The sequence below is a fragment of the Bombyx mori genome, chromosome 26 (assembly GCF_030269925.1).
Source record: "Bombyx mori chromosome 26, ASM3026992v2".
NCBI lineage: Eukaryota > Metazoa > Arthropoda > Insecta > Lepidoptera > Bombycidae > Bombyx > Bombyx mori.
The window spans coordinates 11106257-11127068 of NC_085132.1; the positions used below are offsets into that span (position 1 = coordinate 11106257).

The 20812-nt window shown below is 39.3% G+C and overlaps 1 protein-coding gene across 1 annotated transcript; it reads right to left on the reverse strand.

The window, feature by feature from the left end:
- Nucleotides 1–3107: 3107 nt before the first annotated feature.
- LOC134201493 (uncharacterized) lies at nucleotides 3108–12406 on the reverse strand. The gene is made up of 3 exons (XM_062676370.1): nucleotides 11938–12406; nucleotides 4704–4990; nucleotides 3108–4306 (listed from the first exon to the last, which is right to left on the reverse strand). The coding sequence occupies exons 1-3, from the start codon at nucleotides 12310–12312 to the stop codon at nucleotides 4258–4260; spliced, it is 711 nt and encodes a 236-aa protein (XP_062532354.1). The 5' UTR covers nucleotides 12313–12406; the 3' UTR covers nucleotides 3108–4257.
- Between the last annotated feature and the right edge of the window lie 8406 nt (nucleotides 12407–20812).

Consider the following 20812-nt stretch of genomic DNA (forward strand, 5'->3'; position numbering starts at 1 on the left):
GACTAGCTAATAAATAGCCGATCAGCGGTGCTTGGGAGACCTTATCACAGTACGACTTATTCTTTGTCAGCAAAATTTGCAAATTCTAAAAATATAAATTGGAATCTCCGGTCTCATTAAGCTCCGCATTTTTGTATCATCCATCTTCATCAGTTATATCCTTATTTTTCATACACCCTATTGTAGGGTCAATCGACACTTAGATAGCCATATCTATTTCAAGGGTGAAACAATAGTCAAACCAACAAACTTGTGATTTCTTCTTCGTTCGACAAGTGAACTAACCCATAGACACAGCCCAATGAGTTTCTCGCCGGATCTTCTCATTGGGTTGCGATTCCGATCCGGTGGTAGATTCAGCGAAGCACTGCTCTTGCTAGGGCTAGTGTTAGTATTTCTCTAGTAATTCTCTCAGGTTAATCCCGTGAGCTCACCTACCCGTCCTCGCGTAGTTGGAATAGCCTCTTAGGCTACCAGAAGGGAAAAAAGTGATTTCTATCATACATTCATCTGCCTCATAGTGGACAACGACGTTCATATGGGAATGATGAGCAGAATGAGAAGCGCCAGCAGCAAGAAGTACTTCTTCCGAGCTAAGAAATCTACCTCTATATATAAAAATGAATTGCTGTTCGTTAGTCTCGCTAAAACTCAAGAAGGGCTGGACCGATTGGGCTAATTTTGATCTTGAATTATTTGTGGAAGTCCAGATAAGGTTTAAAAGGTAGATAAATATGAAAATGCTCGGAATTATAAAAAATAAAAACAACAATTTTGTTTTTCGTTTGATGTGTCCCCCGTCGGACGGATTCCTTTTGTTTGTTTTAAGTTTATTTAATACAAAAGTTTAGGTCTTTTATTAATCGATTGAGGCACTACAAAGTCTGCCGGGTCAGCTAGTATATATATATGTATATATATAGTATATATATGTATATAGTCGACTTTCAGCATGACGTAAGCATTCTATGAACAACTATTTAGGCCAATTTTACTGAGAAAACGACTTGTCATTATAAAAGAAAAAAAAAAGCCAGTTACTCTTACGTAACAGTGTTTTCGTTGTCTGACCGCGTCCGTGGACGTGTTTCATTCTTTTATTTTCGTCTTAAATAATACTTTTCACTTGAACAAGAAGGTCAGTGTCAATATTTTTTCTTTAAGTTTCGACCTAAGCAGTATTATCTCTCTTGATAGACAACATAACCCCTTCTGGGCTTTTTTTTACTTGATATTAAGTAGTTACCGGACCCCATAGACAAATACAGCGTAAATACCGCTACTCACCTTGAGACAAGAGTTCTAAGCAGCAGCAGTTGTTACAGTACAACGGCTGCCCCGCCCTTCAAACCGAAACGCATTACTGCTTCACGGCAGAAATAGGCAGGGCGGTGGTACCTACCCGTGCGGGCTCACAAGACCTTCTACCACCAGTAAAAACATTAAAGCTCCTTTTATTAAATGAGAGGATGAGCTCATAGGCCATCTGGTGTTAAGTGGCCAGCAAAGCCTATAATAGACTTCAACAACATAAATGCCACAACCCATCTTGATATAGATTTAGAGTACACCACCTTTCAAATTGAAACGCTTTACTGCTTCACGGCAAAAAGAAACAGCGTGGTAAGTACCCGCGTGGTCAATTGTGATTTATTATCTTATTATGAATGGTTTTACGGATTTCTTATTTTTTTAATTATGAAAAAACATTAAAAAATAAGAATATAACTTTTTTTGCGGGTTTCATATTTATTACACAATGTTATTCCTTCACAATTGAAGTCGTCCGTGGACGTTATAAAGTACGCATTTCATTAGAAAAAATGGTATCTGCTTGCGGGATTCGAACACTGACGCAGGCGCCCGTTTAGCGGTAGGCAGCGGCTTGGCGCTGCCCCTGGCATTGCTGAAGTCCATGGGTGACGGTAACCACTCATTATCAGGTGGGCTGTATGCTCGTCTACCTACAAGGGCAATAAAAAAAAATTTAAAAAAGGCGCATCGCTTGACATGATTGCACCGGGCGTCTTATCCTCAACGACCTCATCCTATCCTCAACCTCCTGCTCTAATAGCACAGGGGTCTTGTGGGCTCCTGTATATATATGCATTGGTTTACTCCACATCATGAATAGAGCAGGTAGCCCTTGCCGTGATCTACCTTCCACCAGAACAGTATTTCTTGCATCCTTCGTCTGCGGCATGAGCATAATTGTAACGTCTCAAGTTTGGTGGCAACCGTGTTATATAATCCATGGGTTCCTCTTAAAATACTGAATCCAACTACGGTCTTCAGACACAGATCACCACCCCGTTGAAAAGAAGTCAGTGCGACATTCCACAACAAAATCGGATTCGATTGTCCCGATTTTCGCGGACACACAAGTATTTGGCACTGCCATGTATGTTTGAATTATTTATGAGCCAAATCACAATTGGCCGTCGTGAGTGCTCATTGAGTAACATGTAAAAATATGTTTGCATTAGCAGCGAAAGTTTACGAGGACTTTGGGTATGTGTGTCTGGTTTATTTGGGACGCGGATGTTATGTCACTTCTTTGACCTGCATACTGGCCATACGATAGTTCGGTATTTCAGTATCTCTGGCACTTTGTGGCATAAATGGGCCTAAGCGCAAGTGTACAGGTGTTATCGTATCAAGCGATTGTATACATGGGTTAAGATTCCGTGGGTGGTTACAGATATCCTTAATAGTATTATTGGTGATAGGACCTCTTCTGAGTCGGCACGGGTAGGCACCACTACCCTGCCTGTTTCTGCCTTGAAGCAGTAATGCATTCGCAATGCAGCCGTTGTAACAATACTTGAGACCTTAGAACTTATATCTCAAGGTGGGTGGCGCGTATACGATGTAGATGTCTATGGGCTCCAGTAACCACTTAACAGCAGGTGGGCTGTGAGCTCATCCACACATCAAAGCAATAATTTTTTTTTTTTAAAATGTCTAAATACGACTGACATCATCTCGTTTTTATTATTTCATGAAATGTATGCTCTTAGCTCATCACAGCATCTAGAACTATTATTAAAAAGCTTCATCATGAGGCTGCCATTTCTTGTCCAATATAATTAAAATCAAAATCAAAATTGAGTACCAAAAGTTTATTTTGACAATTAACAAAAATAAATTAATCAGTAAAAGTTTAATGGAATTGAACGATTTACTAATAAAATATTACATATATATTTATACATACATACTATATTCATTGCACTTTGAGAGCACCTTTGTTGAAATATTGTAATATGATATATAATGGAATAAATAATTATTATGTCATATTTATAATAAAAATCACAAGAACGAATACTTTGCATTATGATAATAAAAATTAAAATAAATGAGTTATTTACAATATTTACAATATTTAAATATACTTTAAATATAATATTATATGATAATATGATAAATAGATAGACTAAACATAAAATATGTAATTACGATATCAAAATATGTTCTACTAATAAGTAAGAATTATATTCATATTATAAATGATAGTATATTTTTAATTTTTTTTTATAATGACTAAACCAAACACTTAAGTAGGTATATGTAATTCTTGAGAGAAAAACGCGATAATTTCCAATTATTGTCTTCTTTTGTACCAGTGCAGTACAACAAAAAGGTACTCTTAACAAAACACATATTATAATTTATGTATTAAAGCAATCTCCAAAGACTTCATATAATATAATACATACTATCATTTAATACTATAATTTATAGATTAAATATTATGTACATTTATTTATTAATAAAACACTAAGTTATTTATTTATTTGACATAAATATACTGGCAATAATAATTGATAATTTGAGTATTTTAGGTACACACGTTTAATTTTTAATAATTTTTAGATATTTTTTAATCATAAATATAAAAGTGTAGACATTTCTTATTAAAAATGTTATATGAAAAATGAATTAATGATATCTATATTTATTATTCATTTGCGTTTTCCGAAAACTTACCATAACATTTTTTTAAATTAAATTTAGTATTTTTTAGTTTATCGATACGAATTTTATTTCATGAAAATAAATGAAAATAAATAAACAAAACTTTTTATTATTCATTGATAAAAAATCTTAAATAAACGAATTAAATAAATTTTTGGTTTAACTCTTCTACTGTAAAACACAATACAATAACATACTTAATAAGCATGGTTTTAAGATTCAAAATTCAATTGTCCTTTCGCGTAATAAATAATGTATTAATGTTTTATTTTTCATTTAATGGGCGTACGCTTTGTAAGCTAAGTCGTGTGCTTTTTCTAGTGATCTGAAAGTAAAAAGATTTTTTTTAGGTTTTGCCGCAAATTTCTTCCACATTCATACGTTTGGAAGTTTAGATAGCCACAATAAAATACAATTGAGACATCAACCTTGTCTCAAGGTAGCGGGCGGCATTTACGTTGTGATGTCCATGGTCATCATTGAGTATTTAATACCAGGTGGGCTGTGAGATAGTCTGCACATGTGGAGGCTACCTGAACTTTAGAAGAGTTTTCATTTTTGGTAGTCAGGCAAGACAAGAGCCAATGCACTTAATCCTGAATCCCAAATTATTTAAACCCGACGCACCCTATGGTACCGTATGCAGGACGACTCATCATCGCACTAGCTACGCGAGCAATAACAACTTAACTTGTCAAAATTACTATTCAACAATATCTCACCTGCTCCACCCTGAAGCGGAATGTCCAGCAGACACCACTACCTCATGGGCCTCATGACCTCCACCGTTTGGAGACAAAAGCTTCTTCAAGCCAATAATACCGGCTAACACCAAGGCCAGTTTGGACACGATCAGAGCCTTGCCCGCCAGTAGAGCCAGAGCTCCGAAAGCCAGAGGCACCATCATTCCTATGACGAGGATCGGGATGGCGAGCATCGGTGCGAGCTTTTTTCTTTTATCACGGCCTTCTTCGGTCTCTTGTACATCGGAGCCGGTCGGGAAGTTGAACTGGAAATCATTCAGAAGTTAGCTGGAGAAAGTGAGAGCGAAAGCTCTTGGGATTATTATTTTTTCCACAAGTGAATATCGCCGGTTCCCATCCGCGCAGCGAGCGAGGTATGTGGGAGTTGAACCTCACTAAAAGCTCCTGCCGCTCACAGCCGGCGCCCTACCCCGGACCAGGCCGGAATCCAGTTACGCAGATCATATTACATCCATTCCACCGTCCCCCAGACGCTGGACCGGCGGCCGCCAGCGACACGACCACCGGTTCCCTCGGTCGACGAGCTGGGAGCCCGCTTTGATGGTACCACGCTACACCTTCCCCCGGAGCGGTCGGGGGAACGCGGTTTACCATCAGCCGGCTTCCTATTACGGGCGTAGTCTAAAGCACCCCGCCCCACATCTGGGTCCCTCCCCGCATAAAGCGGGTGGAGTCCGAAGTTCTTAGAGGGCACAGGTCACGGATGGGACCCCGACCCCCTGCTCGGCGGCGGCGAATTTCTGCTTAGTGAGAAAAAGCTCTTGGGATACGAAGTTTAAATTCCAATTTCATTTGCCGACCAGCAAATGGTGCCGAAAGGCATCCTCTATCCTCGACCTCCATTTGGTCTATGGGTCTGCTCCAGTAGTACTAGCCACCGCACCATTTATGCCGACCCTCGTCTGTCCTTGTTTGGCAGTAAATAAAGTTCAGGACTGTGTTATCATTTGGGATGTGTTCCGACCCTACTACTTCATGCGGTAACACGAAAGAAAGCACGATCGCGGGATCCCGCCTAACGAGTTCATTATTAATCCGTGAGAATATGCATTAGAAGATCGTTCACTTTCATTTTTTTTATAACATCTAATGGCAGGTTTTTAAAGAAGCCAATATAAGCGGTAACATCGGAATCATCTCGTTTGAGAATTTGTACCCATATCTCAAGCTGGACAACGATGCAGTCGGTGTATCGACAACATTTTTAAATTTTTAAATCTACTCAGAGATTTATCTATACTAATATTATAAAGCTGAAGAGTTTGTTTGCTTGAACGCGCTAACCTCAGGAACTACTGGTCCGATTTGAAAAATTCTTTCAGTGTTAGATAGCCCATTTATTGAGGGAGGCTATAGGTTATATAACATCACGGTAAGACCAATACAAGTGGAGCACCAATAAAGAATGTTTCAAAATAGGGGTTTAAATAGCTCCTTAACATTCTATAATTCAAAAATATTTTCACTTTCTACATAAATGAATTGGGGGGTAAAATTTAGCGTTATGCCAAAGTACCTATTCCACGCGGACGGAGTCGCGGGCAAAAGCTAGTAATACTATAAAGTAAAGTACAACGCGTATGAACGAAAACAATTACAAATTAAAATACTGTTAAAGAAAATAAGAGAATCTTATTAAGTCGTTAATTAGCAGAAAAACTTCCGTTTTCTTATTGCTGTTAAATAGAGTGTGACGACTCTCTCCAAGCGCTGAGCCGATACGGATTGGCACCGCGGTCCTGCATAGTTCTCCTGCTAAGCTACAAAACAATTTGGCTTGTTAGACCAGATAAGTTTACAGCTTAGCAATTAAATAATCCAAAAAGTAGACGTTAAAGGAACCAGATCTTCCGGTGTCTTACTTAATATGGGTGTTCCTCAGGGTTCCATATTGGGTCCCTTCCTATTTCTTGTATATATCAATGATTTACCTAAGTTTATTGAAACCCGTCACGAGGTCGTATTATTCGCTGATGATACATCATTATTGTTTAAAATTAAACGACATTTGGAAGATTATGACGATGTGAATGATGCTATCTCGCGCGTGGTACATTGGTTTAGTGTTAATAATCTGTTATTAAATAACAAAAAAACAAAATGTATAAAATTTACCACACCTAATGTTAAACAAGTTGACACTAATATTACTGTAAGTGGAGAGACACTGGAGCTTGTGGATTCGACAGTTTTTCTTGGTATAACAGTTGATTCCAAGCTGCAGTGGGGTCCTCACATATGCAAGTTAGCGAGTAGGCTTAGTTCTGCAGCGTTTGCGGTAAAAAAAATACGAATGTATATTAATGAAGATACGGCACGCCTGGTTTATTTTAGTTATTTTCATAGTGTTATGTCCTATGGCATTTTGCTATGGGGCAATGCTGCCGATGTCGAAACGATTTTCATCCTGCAGAAGAGGGCTATTCGTGCTATTTATAATATGCACCCGAGGGAATCCTTGAGGGACAAGTTTAAGGAAATCAAAATTCTAACTTTAGCGTCCCAATACATTTTTGAAAATTTATTGTACGTGCGTAAAAACATTGAAGAATTCCCCAGAGTCTGCGATTTGCACAATGTGAACACTAGGAACAAACATAGGCTTGCGTTGCCGGCGGCTCGAATTAAGAAAATAAGCAACTCTTTTAGGGGGCTGGGTGTACAGCTTTTCAACAAGATCCCACTAAACGTTCAACTACTACCTGTTCATAGATTTAAGAAAACTGTTAAGGAACGTTTGTGCAACAAGGCATATTATAAAGTTAAGGATTATTTACTAGATGGCACTACGTGGGAATGAGGCGCTCGCTCCTGGCCTTTTCATTTTTCATTATTATTATTATTATTTTTAATTGTATTTTTTTGACTTGTTTTTTCTTTTATTGTGAATATTTCTATTTATTTAAAAAAAAAGAAAATATTTGAGAAAAAACAAAAAAAAAAAAAAAGCCCGCTGAGTTTGTTTCGCCGGTTCTTCTCAGGACTGTGGCTTTTTTTGGAACCGGTGGTAGAGTTAACATTGTTATTTGTATTTTGACATTCAACAAGTGTGTCATACTGACATCTAAGTTGAAATAAATGATTTTGAATTTTGAATTTGAATTTGAATAACAATTTTGTTTTTCCTTTGATGTGTTCCCCATCGGACGGATTCCTTTTGTTTGTTTTAAGTATATTTTATACATAAGTTTAGGTATTTTATTTATCGATTGAGGCACTACGAAGTCTGCCGGGTCTCTAATAGTCTCTAATAAAATATAATGTTCATAGCGCGTGTTCCCAAACGTCTTCCACGACATAGGAGTAGTATCGTGTAATGAAATGAAACCACTAAAACATAGTAATTAAAGTTAATTATTGAATGTTTAGTGAGGAGCATGCGCGTTTGCAGAACTATCGCGCTGTGCGTTGCTGGGTAAAATAATGTGATTTCACTCGTTACGAACTAATTATATTCTCAGCGTAAAGTTATTTGAAGCATAACGTCTAGAGTAAAGACTATTACTGGTGGTAGGACCTCTTGTGAGTCCGCCCATATAGGTACCATAGCCCTGCCTATTTCTGCCGTTAAGCAGTAATGCGTTTCGGCTTGAAGGGCGGGGCAGCCGTTGTAAATATACTGAGGCCTTAGAACTTATATTTCAAGGTCGGTGGCGCATTTACGGTGTAGATGTCTATGGGCTCCGGTAACCACTTAACACCAGGGGGACTGTGAGCTCGTCCAACCATCTAAGAAAAAAATAATAATAATACAATATGACACAGGGGCGTCCAGCGCGGGATTTTAAGAGAGTACTTCACATAGATAGACGGGAGCGCGGCTGTATCCGTAGTATTAATGAATTCCAACATCGGCGACTTGCTACACTTAAGTATGATAACAATGCAATTTTTTCCGATATCTATAAATATAAAAGTGAATTACTGTTCGTCTCGCTAAAACTCGAGAATGCCTGGGCGATTTGGCTAATTTTGGTCTTGAATTATTCGTGGAGGTCCAGAGAAGGTTTAAAAGGTAGATAAATATGAAAATGCTTGGAATTAAATAAAAATAACAATTTTGTTTTCCCTTTGTTCTTTCACGTATGAAAGATGATATGTGTAAGAGGGGAGTGAGTGAATAAATGCTATATGATAGAGGAGTATGGAAGGAGAAAATATGTTGCACCGACCCCAGGTGACTGGGAGAAGGGCAGGATAATGATGATGATTTTAAATATGTTTTAAACCAGAGATTCCTAAAGGGGTCAACAACAAAACCCATCAACATCAACAAACGTTAACTTAAGAATGATAAATATTTTAGCAGGGAGTATCATTGTAATTTTTCTAAAAAACTCAAAGTAATTATTATTAATTACGCTTGATGTGTATTGAATTGCCCAGAACAATACGAGCCAGTCATATACAATGATCGCGGTAGGTCGCTCTCTGGTATTCAACTTATAGCATCCCACTAAGAGCCATGATGTGGTTTCTTAGACAGTCGGAAGCTGCTACGTCGTGACTGAGATATAAAGCCGAAGGGTGCAGAATAGTGAGGTTAACCCTCAGACAAAGCCCACCGAGTTTCTCGCCGGAACTTCTCAGTGGGTCGCGTTTCCGATCCGGTGGTAGATTCTGCGAAGCACGGCTCTTGCTAGGGTTCGTGTTAGCAACGTCATCAGGTTTGAGCCCCGTGAGCTCACCTACTAGTTAAGGCGACGCTGATATAGCCTTTCAAGGCTATCTATTAGCTTAAGTAGGAAAAAAATAGTGAAATTGAATTTGATTACTCTGACGATTCTGACCTAATTACGGAAAATGGGCGGGACATTTGAAAACACGTAGTCAATATTGTTTAGTGGTCAATTTTGGATGCATGAACAAACAGTTACAGAAAGGGGAGAATATATATAACAACTTTTACGGTTGTCTTGTGTATTTTATTTTGTAATTACATTATTACATTTCGAATACATTACATTTCCGTGGTCACGGACGATTAACTACTATTAAAAGTAATTTTAAAAACCTCCAGCGAAAACCGAAGGAAATGCTATCGTTTTTTACAGGGGTCAGTGAACTTTTTAACGATCGACGTGCATCATACAATGCCTTAAAAGTCCTAATTCAGTAATCTAAATGCGATTGCAATAATAATATTACATAGTCATTAAGCAGTATTGATGTTAATGATGATTCGACGCAAAAAGAATAATAATGTCTTAATTACGAATCGATAGTTTTGTATTGCGTTATTTTATGACTTATTTTGTGAGTGTTACGAAATATAATTTATTGGAATTCGACTCACAAGGCGCTTCTGGGTAGATAAAGTAATTTGAGTGATGTTATAGTTATTTAATCATTAAGGTAGTGGAGCTCCATTTGTGCTTTTTTTTTGTTTTTTTTTTATTGCTTAAATGGGAGGACGAGCTCACAGACCACCCGGTGTTAAGTGGTTACTGGAGCCCATAGATATCTACAACGTAAATGCGCCACCCACCTTGAGATATAAGTTCTAAGATCTCAGTATATTTATTGTTCTAGGACATTTTTTTTATTGCCGTACAGGCAGACGAGCATACGGCCCACCTGATGGTGAGTGGTTACCGTCGCTCATGGACGTCAGCAATTCCAGGGGCAGAGCCAAGCCACTGCCTACCGTTTATTACTCTCCACAAGCCTCGTTTGAAGAAGGACATGTCATAGCGCTCGGGAAACACCGTGGAGGGAATTCTAGGTGAATAGAAAACTCAGGGACCGTCTGGTGCTAAGTGTCTATCAGAATTGTGAAAGATAGACTAGAATAGAGCCTACAAACGAAGAAGAATTTAGCCAATGGAAACACTCTTACCATGCCTTCTAAAAGTTCAGAAAGCTATGGAAGCTTTCAACCTTTGAAAGTGGCGTCATTAGGGTCATCTAATAAATAAATAAAATGTGCATGACTACTTTTCGGTCATCCCATCGGATGACGTGGCGTCGGCGCGGGTAAGTATCAACACTCTGCCTACTTCCGCCATGAAGCAGTGATGCGTTCTGGTTTGAAGAGTGGACACCTATGGTCTATGGGTTAATTTACTCGTCCAGCCCTCCGTCGCAAGCGACGAGTTCGGCGAGGACGGTGACCGGTGCTTGAGGTACCTAAAAGCACCGTTAATGGATCGGGAGGATCTGTAATGACGTGTTTATAGGCTTCTACGATGTGGTATATCTATCAGCCAAGCACAGACGTCCACTGCTGGTCATAGACTTCCCCCAAGCCTCGCCACAACAATCGGTCTTGCACTCCTTGGATCCAGCAGATTCCCGTGAATCTCAAGAGAATCATGTAATAAAGATTATACACTCAAAAATTTATATGGGTTTGTTGTGACACGGGTAAATGGATACCTTTTTTTTATTGCTTAGATGTGTGGACGATCTCACAGACCACCTGGTGTTAAGTGGTTACTGGAGCCCATAGACATCTACAACATAAATGCGCCACCCACCTTGAGATATAAGTTCTAGGGTCTCAGTATAGTTACAACGGCTGCCCCACCCTTCAAACCGAAACGCACTACTGCTTCACGGCAGAAATAGACAGGGTGGTGGTACCTATCCGCGCGGACTCACAAGAGGTCCTACCACCAGTAAAACCAGTACCTACGTATTCGTAGCCGCAAAACGATTTTTGTACATCCTTACAATGCCCTTGAAGCTTGAAGTTAAGAGGCAGTATTCACGTCGTGTTGTCTATGCACCGATGTAGTCACAGAATATTACGCTAGCTCAGTCGCTCTCCTAGCTAAATGGTGTTCGAATCCCGCAGACGGGTACCAATTTTTTAAATGAAATACGTACCGAATGTTCACGATTGACTTCCACGGTGAAGGAAGGAATAACCTCGTGTAATAAAAATCAAACCCGCAAAATTATAATTTGCGTAATTACGGGTGGTAGGACCTCTTGTGAGTCCGCGCGGGTAGGTACAACCACCCCGCCTATTTCTGCCGTGAAACAGTAATGCGTTGCGATTTGAAGGGTGGGGTAGCCGTTGTATATATACTGAGACCTTAGAACTTATATCTCAAGGTGGGTGACGCACTTACGTTGTAGATGTCGATGGGCTCCAGTAACCACTTAACACTAGGTGGGCGGTGAGCTCGTTCAACCATCTAAGTAATAAAAAAAAGTAATATAAGTAATAGTAAAACAAATTTACCTGGACCGTATGAGTCTGCATGAATCTAAAGATTTTGTCCATGATAATGTTGTCCAGGGAGCTCTCATCCAGACCTCTCGGAACCGCCTCCTCAACTTCCACCTCATTGACCTTCGCATCCTTGTCTTTCGTTATGGTTACTCCACCAGGAATCGACAGCTCCTCAGTATTAGCCACCTTCGATAGAGCTTTCGCGAGTTTTCTCTTCAAACAATTCGAAAGCTCTGCCCCGGTGCAGTCTTTGTAAGTATCGTATGCAGTCTTTAAGTCCCCTAGAAAACTGTCCTCTGAACTTCTAGGTTCCTCCGCTCGATTAGCAGTTCTGGCTGTGACGGCAACGGCCAAGGTTAACAGAATGAGGTGGTGGGTCGCCATGATGGTGTCGGTATGGTGGCGGTATGGGCACTGTGCTAACTTGAAACGTTCATGATGCGTTTATATGCTCTTTGTGTCACGGTAGACTGGACGTGCCTCAGAGGGATGCATCGATGCATTTATGTAGTTTTATAGACTGGTCTATGCAAAAGTGCTTAAAATATAATATTAATAATAATAATAATAATTTATTTATTTCTCTCTTAAAGGTATACCTAGTACAAATACAAATGGAAATTAACCTTATAATTTATTTTGTAAGCCTTTGAAAGAGCTGAAGTCTGTACTAGGTTCAAAGACCTGTATAACTGATCTCCAGGCTCCCTTTGTTTTCAAAATACTTTGTTTTCAATCAGAGAACCCTTGATCCTGCTGAATTATATGGCGATAGTCACAAGACTGATGCCATCATTCAACTTAGAAGTCTTAACAAGATTACTCATGTCATACCTAGCTTTCACGAATACATAAGTAAGACAGTAAAATCCATTCGTGTGCCACCATATGGGGATTAATATAAATTGATATTTTCGGCTTTTAATTAAAAAATCGGGATTCATTAAATTGCTAGAATCTTCTTCTTTCTCGCTAGGCTTGTGGCAGAGTGGTGACTGTTCTTCTTTCTTTGGACTGCTCGTTTGGTACTTGCATGCAGGCTTTATCTGCCATCAGCTTACCTTACGTGAAATCTGTCGCGCTATCCGTTAACCCTACCCTGAACTGTAGTGGAAGGTACTAGATCAGTGCTAGAAAAGGAAAAAGAATAGTCGCTTATTTTCCACGTAGTAATATTCTATTGTCTTGTTACTTAACTCATGATGATCAACTTACTTCACTCAATGATTCCTGTACGTACCGTTCCGTAAAATTTACAAGTCCGTCAAATCCTGAAGTAAACATTAAAAACAATACTTTTTGTTCTTTTCTCATTGTTTATGTAAAGTCAGTCCGAATCACTACATAGTATAAAACAAAGTCGCTTTCTCTGTCCCTATATCCCTATGTATACTTAACTCTTTGAAACTACGCAACGGATTTTGATGCGGTTTTTATAGATAGAGTGATTGAAGAGGAAGGTTTATAAAATATGTATAATAACATCCATTAAGTAGTGGACAAATCAATAATAAATTACAGTTTCCAAAGCGAAGCGAGGGCGGGTCGCTAGTGTTTTAATAAAATAACTTGTACTTTCTGAAAACACTTGTGTGCTCGATGTTACCGCACCGCACTCCACTGCACGTGCGCCATCAGAATTTAACTGTTTCAATTTATCGAGCTCAATTACTTTTCTATTTCACGAAACCGTTTAAGATGAAATAAGGACGTGTGATGTGGGCGAAGACGCAAACTTTGATTATTCTGTACGAGGTTGTTCCTAAAAATACGATTACCTTTACTGGTGGGTCCTACCACACCAGCTAAGATGGCTATTGCATCGACAGGGCTGTTGAGGCTTACGGACGCCAGTAATATTAAGGACACAGCTGAGCCACTGCCCACAGCTAAGGACTCTCTTCAAAACTTATTTGAAGAAGAATATGTATATGGTGGTAGGACCTCTTGTGAGTCCACACGGGTAGGTACCACCGCCCTGCCTATTTCTGCCGTGAAGTAGTAATGCGTTTCGGTTTGAAGGGTGGGGCAGCCGTTGTAACTATACTGAGACCTTACAACTTATATATCAAGGTGAGTGGCGCATTTACGTTGTAAATGTCTATGGACTCTATTAACAACATAACACCAGGTAAGTTGTGAGCTCGTCCACCCATCTAAGCAATAAAAAACATGTGTAGTGTCGTGGAACACCGGATAGGAACGAAGTTCCTTATTATAAAAATATTATATTTAAGTTCTATTAACAAAACAAATTAATATACACTAAAAACAATAATCATCGAAATCGGTTGGCGTGATTTTGAGTTATTGAGTTATTTATCTATTTGTCGCGCACGTATTTAATGCAAATTTAAGGCTTATATAGTTTTCTCATGGATACCATTATTAGAACTTGACTAAATTGAAATAAGACCGCACGGAAAGCGTCAGCTTTCTAATAAAAAAGAATCATCAAAATCGATACACCTAGTCCAAAGTTATGAGGTAACAAACATAAAATCTTACGTTACGGACGTTTTTCCCCGATTAAGGTACCACTCCGCATCGTCCCATAAGGAACTTCGTTCGAAAAAAATACCAATCAGCGACTATCCACTATTATAATAAATTTATGGTTACCGTTTGAATCTTGGACTCAGTCAAGGCTCTGACCAGTGCGCGTTGAAAACACGCCCCACTACATACTGGCGCGAATACAATATAAAATCAACAATGTCGCCATTGGCTCATACATTTATGCGGCTCATTGATTGTGAGAAAGTGTTATAGATTGAAAATTTGCGTGTAGGTAATTATCGAAGCGTCGTTATGACGTTGTACTGAAATAATCAGCTTTTCTCGAACTTTCTAAAGAATATATTTCTTGTCGCATTTACATACATTTTGTTTCTAATTATAATCCCACAGATGAGCCACGGTGAGATCTTGTTAGACATGAGAATTCATTATGACGTGTTACATAATAATTTGACTTCTAATATTGCTCACTTATACGGTTGAATTGATTGCATAAGCGACTGATTGGAAAAAGAAGTCTAGGCATTTGTCCAAGGTTTTGGTTTACTTCCTTTGAATGTAGCGGTCCAAGCAGACCACCCGTCTTTTTTTTTTCATTTATTGCCTTTATAGGCAGACGAGCATACGACCCACCTGATGGTAAGTGGTCACCGTCGCTCATGGACGTCAGCAATGCCAGGGGCAGAGCCAAGCCGCTGCCTACCATAAAGTACTCTCCGCAAGCCTCGTTTGAAGAAGGACATGTCATAGCGCTCGGGAAACACCGTGGAGGGGAGCTCATTCCAAAGCCGGATGGTACGTAGCAAAAAAGATCTTTGGAAACGCACTGTCGATGAACGCAGCGGTTCCAGATAATATGGATGAACCCTGCTCCGATGGCGGAAGGTGCGATGATAAAAAGGAGATGAGGGGATCATCTCGAATAATTCCTCAGAGCATTCCCCATGGACCATGCGGTATAAAACACAGAGAGAACTGAAGTCCCTCCGTAGGCCCAGAGGTTCCAAGCGATCCGCGATCCTGATGGTAAGAGGTTACTCATGCTCTAGGACACCCGTACCACTAGCTTAGTGAATCTTAGATGCGCTTCAATGTGACTAAGTAAATAATTAAATATTGATTTAAACTAATTTTTTTAAAACGTTTCTCGCGCGTATTATGTTATGTAAATATTATCAATTTCTGCAAAATATTTTAATTAAATTATTTAAACGACACTTATAGATGGTGAACACAAACAAACCCAGATATAGTATAATTTTCTTTCGAAAAAAGTTTATGTATGTAGTACATATAATTTAGAATAGTAAATTCCAAAGCTGTCTAAATAGTAAAGTGTTTACAATTCTAAAGCTGTCGTGGCCTAATGACTAGGTCGCGTGGTGCACAATGCGGAAGGTGGTTACCAAATCCTGCTAAAAAATTGCGTACGCATTTTCACTAATAACCTCAACGATCAATGAATAACGTCGTCTCATGAAAGCCTTTTGTCTTCCCCTACATAATCGTTGGTAGCCAAAGGGACTATTCCAACTACGCGTGGACGGGTAGGTGAGCTCTCGGCCGCAATCTGAGAAAGTGAGAGGTCAGAGAGGTTGCACGTCGAACTCTTCGACAAGTTCGATCTGAACGGTGAACGATGCTTGGAGAGTACCGAGAGTGAGCGGTCATCGTTCTCGTCAAACCCGTCGCTTGCGACGAAGGGCTCGACGAGTAAATTAACCCATAGACACAGCCCACTGAGTTTCTCGCCGGATCTTTTCAGTGGGTCGCGTTTCCGATCCGGTGTTAGCAACGTCGTTAGGTTTGAGCCCCGTGAGCTCACCTACTAGTTAAGGTTACGCTGAAATAGCCTCTCAAGGCTATCAGCATAACAAAAAAACCGAGCGTGAATCGGGACGTTTCGATAAGACATATTGAGGACCACGGCGGCTCTACATTGACCCGACGCGTGAGTTGATTATATAGTTGGAGGCGGCCATGATAAGGGAGTTATCGTGTGGCGCCGCTTTTCTGAAGGAGCGTTCCGACGCTGTCTTCAGATATTTACGTATCGATCCTAATTGTAGATTGTCGTGAAAATCTAATAAAAACACGATAAAACTAAAGTCTGCTTAATTACTTACTTAAGCTATTACTTTCACTCATTGTTTTCATTAAAAAATAAATACTCTTATCGGCTAATTCTGATAAAATAAACTCCCAATCTCCCGTAAAATATTTTATATTCGCATTTATTATGCGATATGAATACGAATCGATCTCGCTAAATAGAACGAAGTAATTACCAAGTAAAATAAGCTGAGAATACAGTTATCACGAATTTTTTGCATCTGTTTGTATAGAGAAAATATTATTAACACGCTTATTGCTGAGTGGTAACCCGCAACTCGTGAAAACGGGATCAATTTAGTACAAAGTAACAACGTTTTTTAAAAGAAAATAAAGATAAAAAGAATTTTTGGGCTGGGCGGGTGGGGTGACCAGGATGGACAGAGTTCGGAACGAACACATACGGGGGAGCTTTAAAGTCACATCAATCACAGAGAAAATGACGGAAAATCGCCTTAGATTGTATGGCCATATCATGAGACGGGACGAAGACCATCTAGTGAAAATTGCATTAAGCTTGCCAGAACAAAAGAAAGGTAGAGGCCGCCCGCCATCGACCCGGTGGTCAAACATCGAAAGAGACATTAAGAAAGCCTAATTGCCAAAACCGACAACCCAGGACAGATCAGCCTGGCGCTCTAAAGTGAGGAGACCCGACCCCAGATAGCGGGAACAGGGGCGGATAGTAATAGTAGTAGTAGTAAAGATAAAAAGAATTTACTCAAAACTTGTTTTTTTATTGTTTCATTTGGTCGACGAGCTCATGGCCCACCTGGTATTTAGCGCAGTTTTCCTAATATTTTCTCCTGTCCTATTTGCAATAAGACCACCAATTCCCGCCGGTATTTCAACAGTCAAAGTTACTAATGACGGCTAGTACCTTTTCTTTATTTGATCACAACCGCGAGTGCATCGACCCCTCGTTGTTCACCAAGGTCGCTGCAAGCCAAAAACATGGCTGCTTCGCGAAAGATGGTGCTTCCTACACATTGGGGCGGATAGTTGTTGTTGATGTCCTAGGGTACCTTGCTGGTACAAAGTCCCCTCACAAGTGGTCTCAACTTGACCCTATCTCGCGCCTGTTCCTTGACATCAGACCAGGTCATGCTGGTAGATACTAATAGGGCTTATAGTACGCCCTAGTAACTACATGCCCAAACATAACAGCTGTTCAAATAAGACCTCACGAATACTCACAGATTACACTTGAAAAACTTTCACTGCCGAACCGGTTGGCATCGTAACCGCGCCGTGCTAAATGAGTTGCACAACGCCATTGATGGCTTCGTCTCATTGATGTAGTATAGCGGATGTACGACCTGACGCTAAGTGGACAATGGAGAATGAGAATAGGCACTTCATTGACAGGCTTTTTGGTGATAATTGATTTTTTTTTGCTCAAGGGAAAGGGGAGCAAGGGAACTCAAGTTTCGCTCCGTGATAATTGGTTACTTCAGTCATGAACGCTGATAATGATAATGATAAACCTAACACGCTGCACGTCAAGGACTCTTTTCAATCAATCTGTTCATATCGCTCATATTTTCATCATCCTGCCTCTTAAATAGAAACTAAGTACTTCGCAACAGAAATAGGCAGGAAACTAGTACTATCTTGTAATTTTGCTGATAGTTGTTTTGATATTGATAACGGTTTCAGGGTTGACTCATGGCCCAGTACAAAGAGGAGGGGGCTATGCCAGGCACTAATTCAATTCGCGGCAGAATTAAGAAGGTTTTTGATATATATCCGTGAATGCGATTTGATTTGGTTTACAAAATCACGAGTAGCCCGCCTTATACCCTCTTTGTAAATAGACAAATAGGAATTGACGGGCCGAGACTTTTAAAACCACCTCTTCTCTAAATTTCTCAAAAGCCTGGTGTCTTTATCTAAAAATGAGCTTCTCTTGACTCTCTTATCTCCCGGACTCTATCATATCAAGGTAAGAAACTCAGACACAGTCGACAAGTCCACTGAAAGGCGTGGCCTTCAAGTCGAAACGGTGGGAGGACTCTTGTGAGTGCGCACGGGTAGGTACTACCACCCTGCCTATTTCTGCCGTGAAGCAGTAATGCGTTTCGGCTTGAAGGGTGGGGCAGCCGTTGTAACTATACTGAGACCTTAGAACCTATATCTCAAGGTGCGTGGCGCATCTATGGGCTCCAGTAACCACTCAACACCAGGTGGGCTGTAAGATCGTCTACTCATCTAAGCAATAAACAAAAAAGCTTCTCTTGTCTCCCTTATCTCCCTTATCTATCATATCAAGGTAAGTAACTCAGACACAGTCGACAAGTCCACGGCAAGGCGTGGCCTTCAAGTCGGAACGTATAAATGCTTCCTTGCGCTAATGAGGCCTAAATGACAACTCGAGCGTGTTTTTTCGCGCGGAAAATTAATGAAAGTAAAGAATTTAAATGCACAGACAAACTCACGGTCGAGCCGTCATTAAGTGGCTACTGGAAAGGAAATCAGAACGTCAAAGCAGCCGTCCATCTTGAGATGTGTAAAATGACCCTCCCTGTTAACTAAACCAACCTTTAAACTAAAAACTAGTCAAACCAGGATACAGTGGCTTAGCTGTTAAAGAAGAAATCACTTCTCGTCTAGCCCCTATGTAAGTCAGCAATTGATAGGAATCCAAAAAAAATCGCATTAAATTTATCTCAAAAAAGATGTGTGGTGTCGTGGAACACCGGATAGGAACGAAGTTCATTATTATAAAAATATTAATTTTAAGTTCTATTCGAGGTATAAAGAAAATAATTATTCGGGTATACATTTTTTATTATGATTTTTTAATTGATAAAAATAATAATAAACTACTTTACAAAGTTATCAACTTTATTTTATTCACTATGATTTATAAAAAAATATATAATAATAATATACAAAGAAACAGCTATTTATATGAATAATAATAATAACCGTCATTACGTAGATTATACATTAGACACTGTATAGCCATCATACTAAGACTATACATAAATCTTACGTTACGGACGTTTTTTCCCGGTTAGGGTACCCTTCCGCATCGTCCGACTTATTTAGGACACGTCTCGTCCAGTACAGCCGCATTCCGAAGACGTTACGTTGAAGATTTTACATCATCACCCAAAAGTAGGGTCATCATGACATCCTTTTCCTAAATACGATGGAGAAAAAAAAAAAAACAAGTCGAAATAAATTTCTCTTTGCGTTCCTGCGTCCGGTTTACATCCGACGCTTTTCCTTCGCTAAAACAACCACATATATCATAATACCCTCAATTTTGTATTTAAGCAATTCACGACCGTATCCCCTTCGAATAAGGCGATAGAAATCAATGGACCAGGTTTTTGGAGTGCACGTTTAACTTGGCCCGTCACATGTTACGGACAAGGCAATAATACCTGTTTCTCGAGTCACATAAACAAGCGACTTTAGCCGCTATTCCTGGTCAATAAGACGCAAATAATAAGAAATCATTCACACATCAAGGCGTACGAACTTCCAAGATACCGAAAGAAAAAAAGACCAACAAACGATTATCGTTCTTATCGTCAATGATTTTGATGTCAAAATTAGAGAAAATTGATTGAATTTTTTTAGCGTTATGGGAGGGGTTACATAAAGCCGTTGAGATATAGCAGGCAGCCCTCGGGCTACAAAGGCGAAAGCTGTGACTAACAAACGGGCACACACTAGCAAACGAGGTCTCATACAAGTGCGTGCTCTTGACTGACCCTGTGATCTGAATGCTAAGCATAAAAATAAATGTGGGTGCCGTGAAATTTGAAGAATATGCTTCTAAAAGATATACCACTGCTCTTTCTTTTAGCCTCGCCGGGTGAAGCATAAACACTACAATAAAAACCAACAACACTTAGAAAAAAAATAGAAATTTCCTCTTTTATATTGTTTTTTTTTTCTCAAAAATTTCTAAGTATGTAGATTTTTACTGTCGTATGTTTTGCCTTTGTTATATTGAACTGATAAACTAATATTTGTCGGTTTGTGAAAATGATAAAAATAGATACCGTATTTAAAATAAAAATATTCTTAATTCTTATAACTGACTTATGAAAGATAATGAAATGAAAAGTACAATGGTATTATAAGCTATCCACGTGTTTATCCTAGTACAGTAATTTAAAATATAAGTTTCTACACTATTATGATTCTTTTGTCAAAGACTGTTATACCTGTATAATCACAGATTTCGCCGAAACTACACTTTAGACAAATATTACGAATAATAAAGACAAAC

Excerpts from the sequence above, each read along its gene's own strand:
- LOC134201493 (XM_062676370.1), bottom strand. The coding sequence starts at position 12,312 with ATGGCGACCCACCACCTCATTCTGTTAACCTTGGCCGTTGCCGTCACA. Across the intron at positions 4,991-11,937 it reads TGCAGACTCATACGGTCCAG|TTCAACTTCCCGACCGGCTC; the intron begins GTAAATTTGTTT and ends AATGATTTCCAG. Across the intron at positions 4,307-4,703 it reads TCCGCTTCAGGGTGGAGCAG|ATCACTAGAAAAAGCACACG; the intron begins GTGAGATATTGT and ends TTTTACTTTCAG.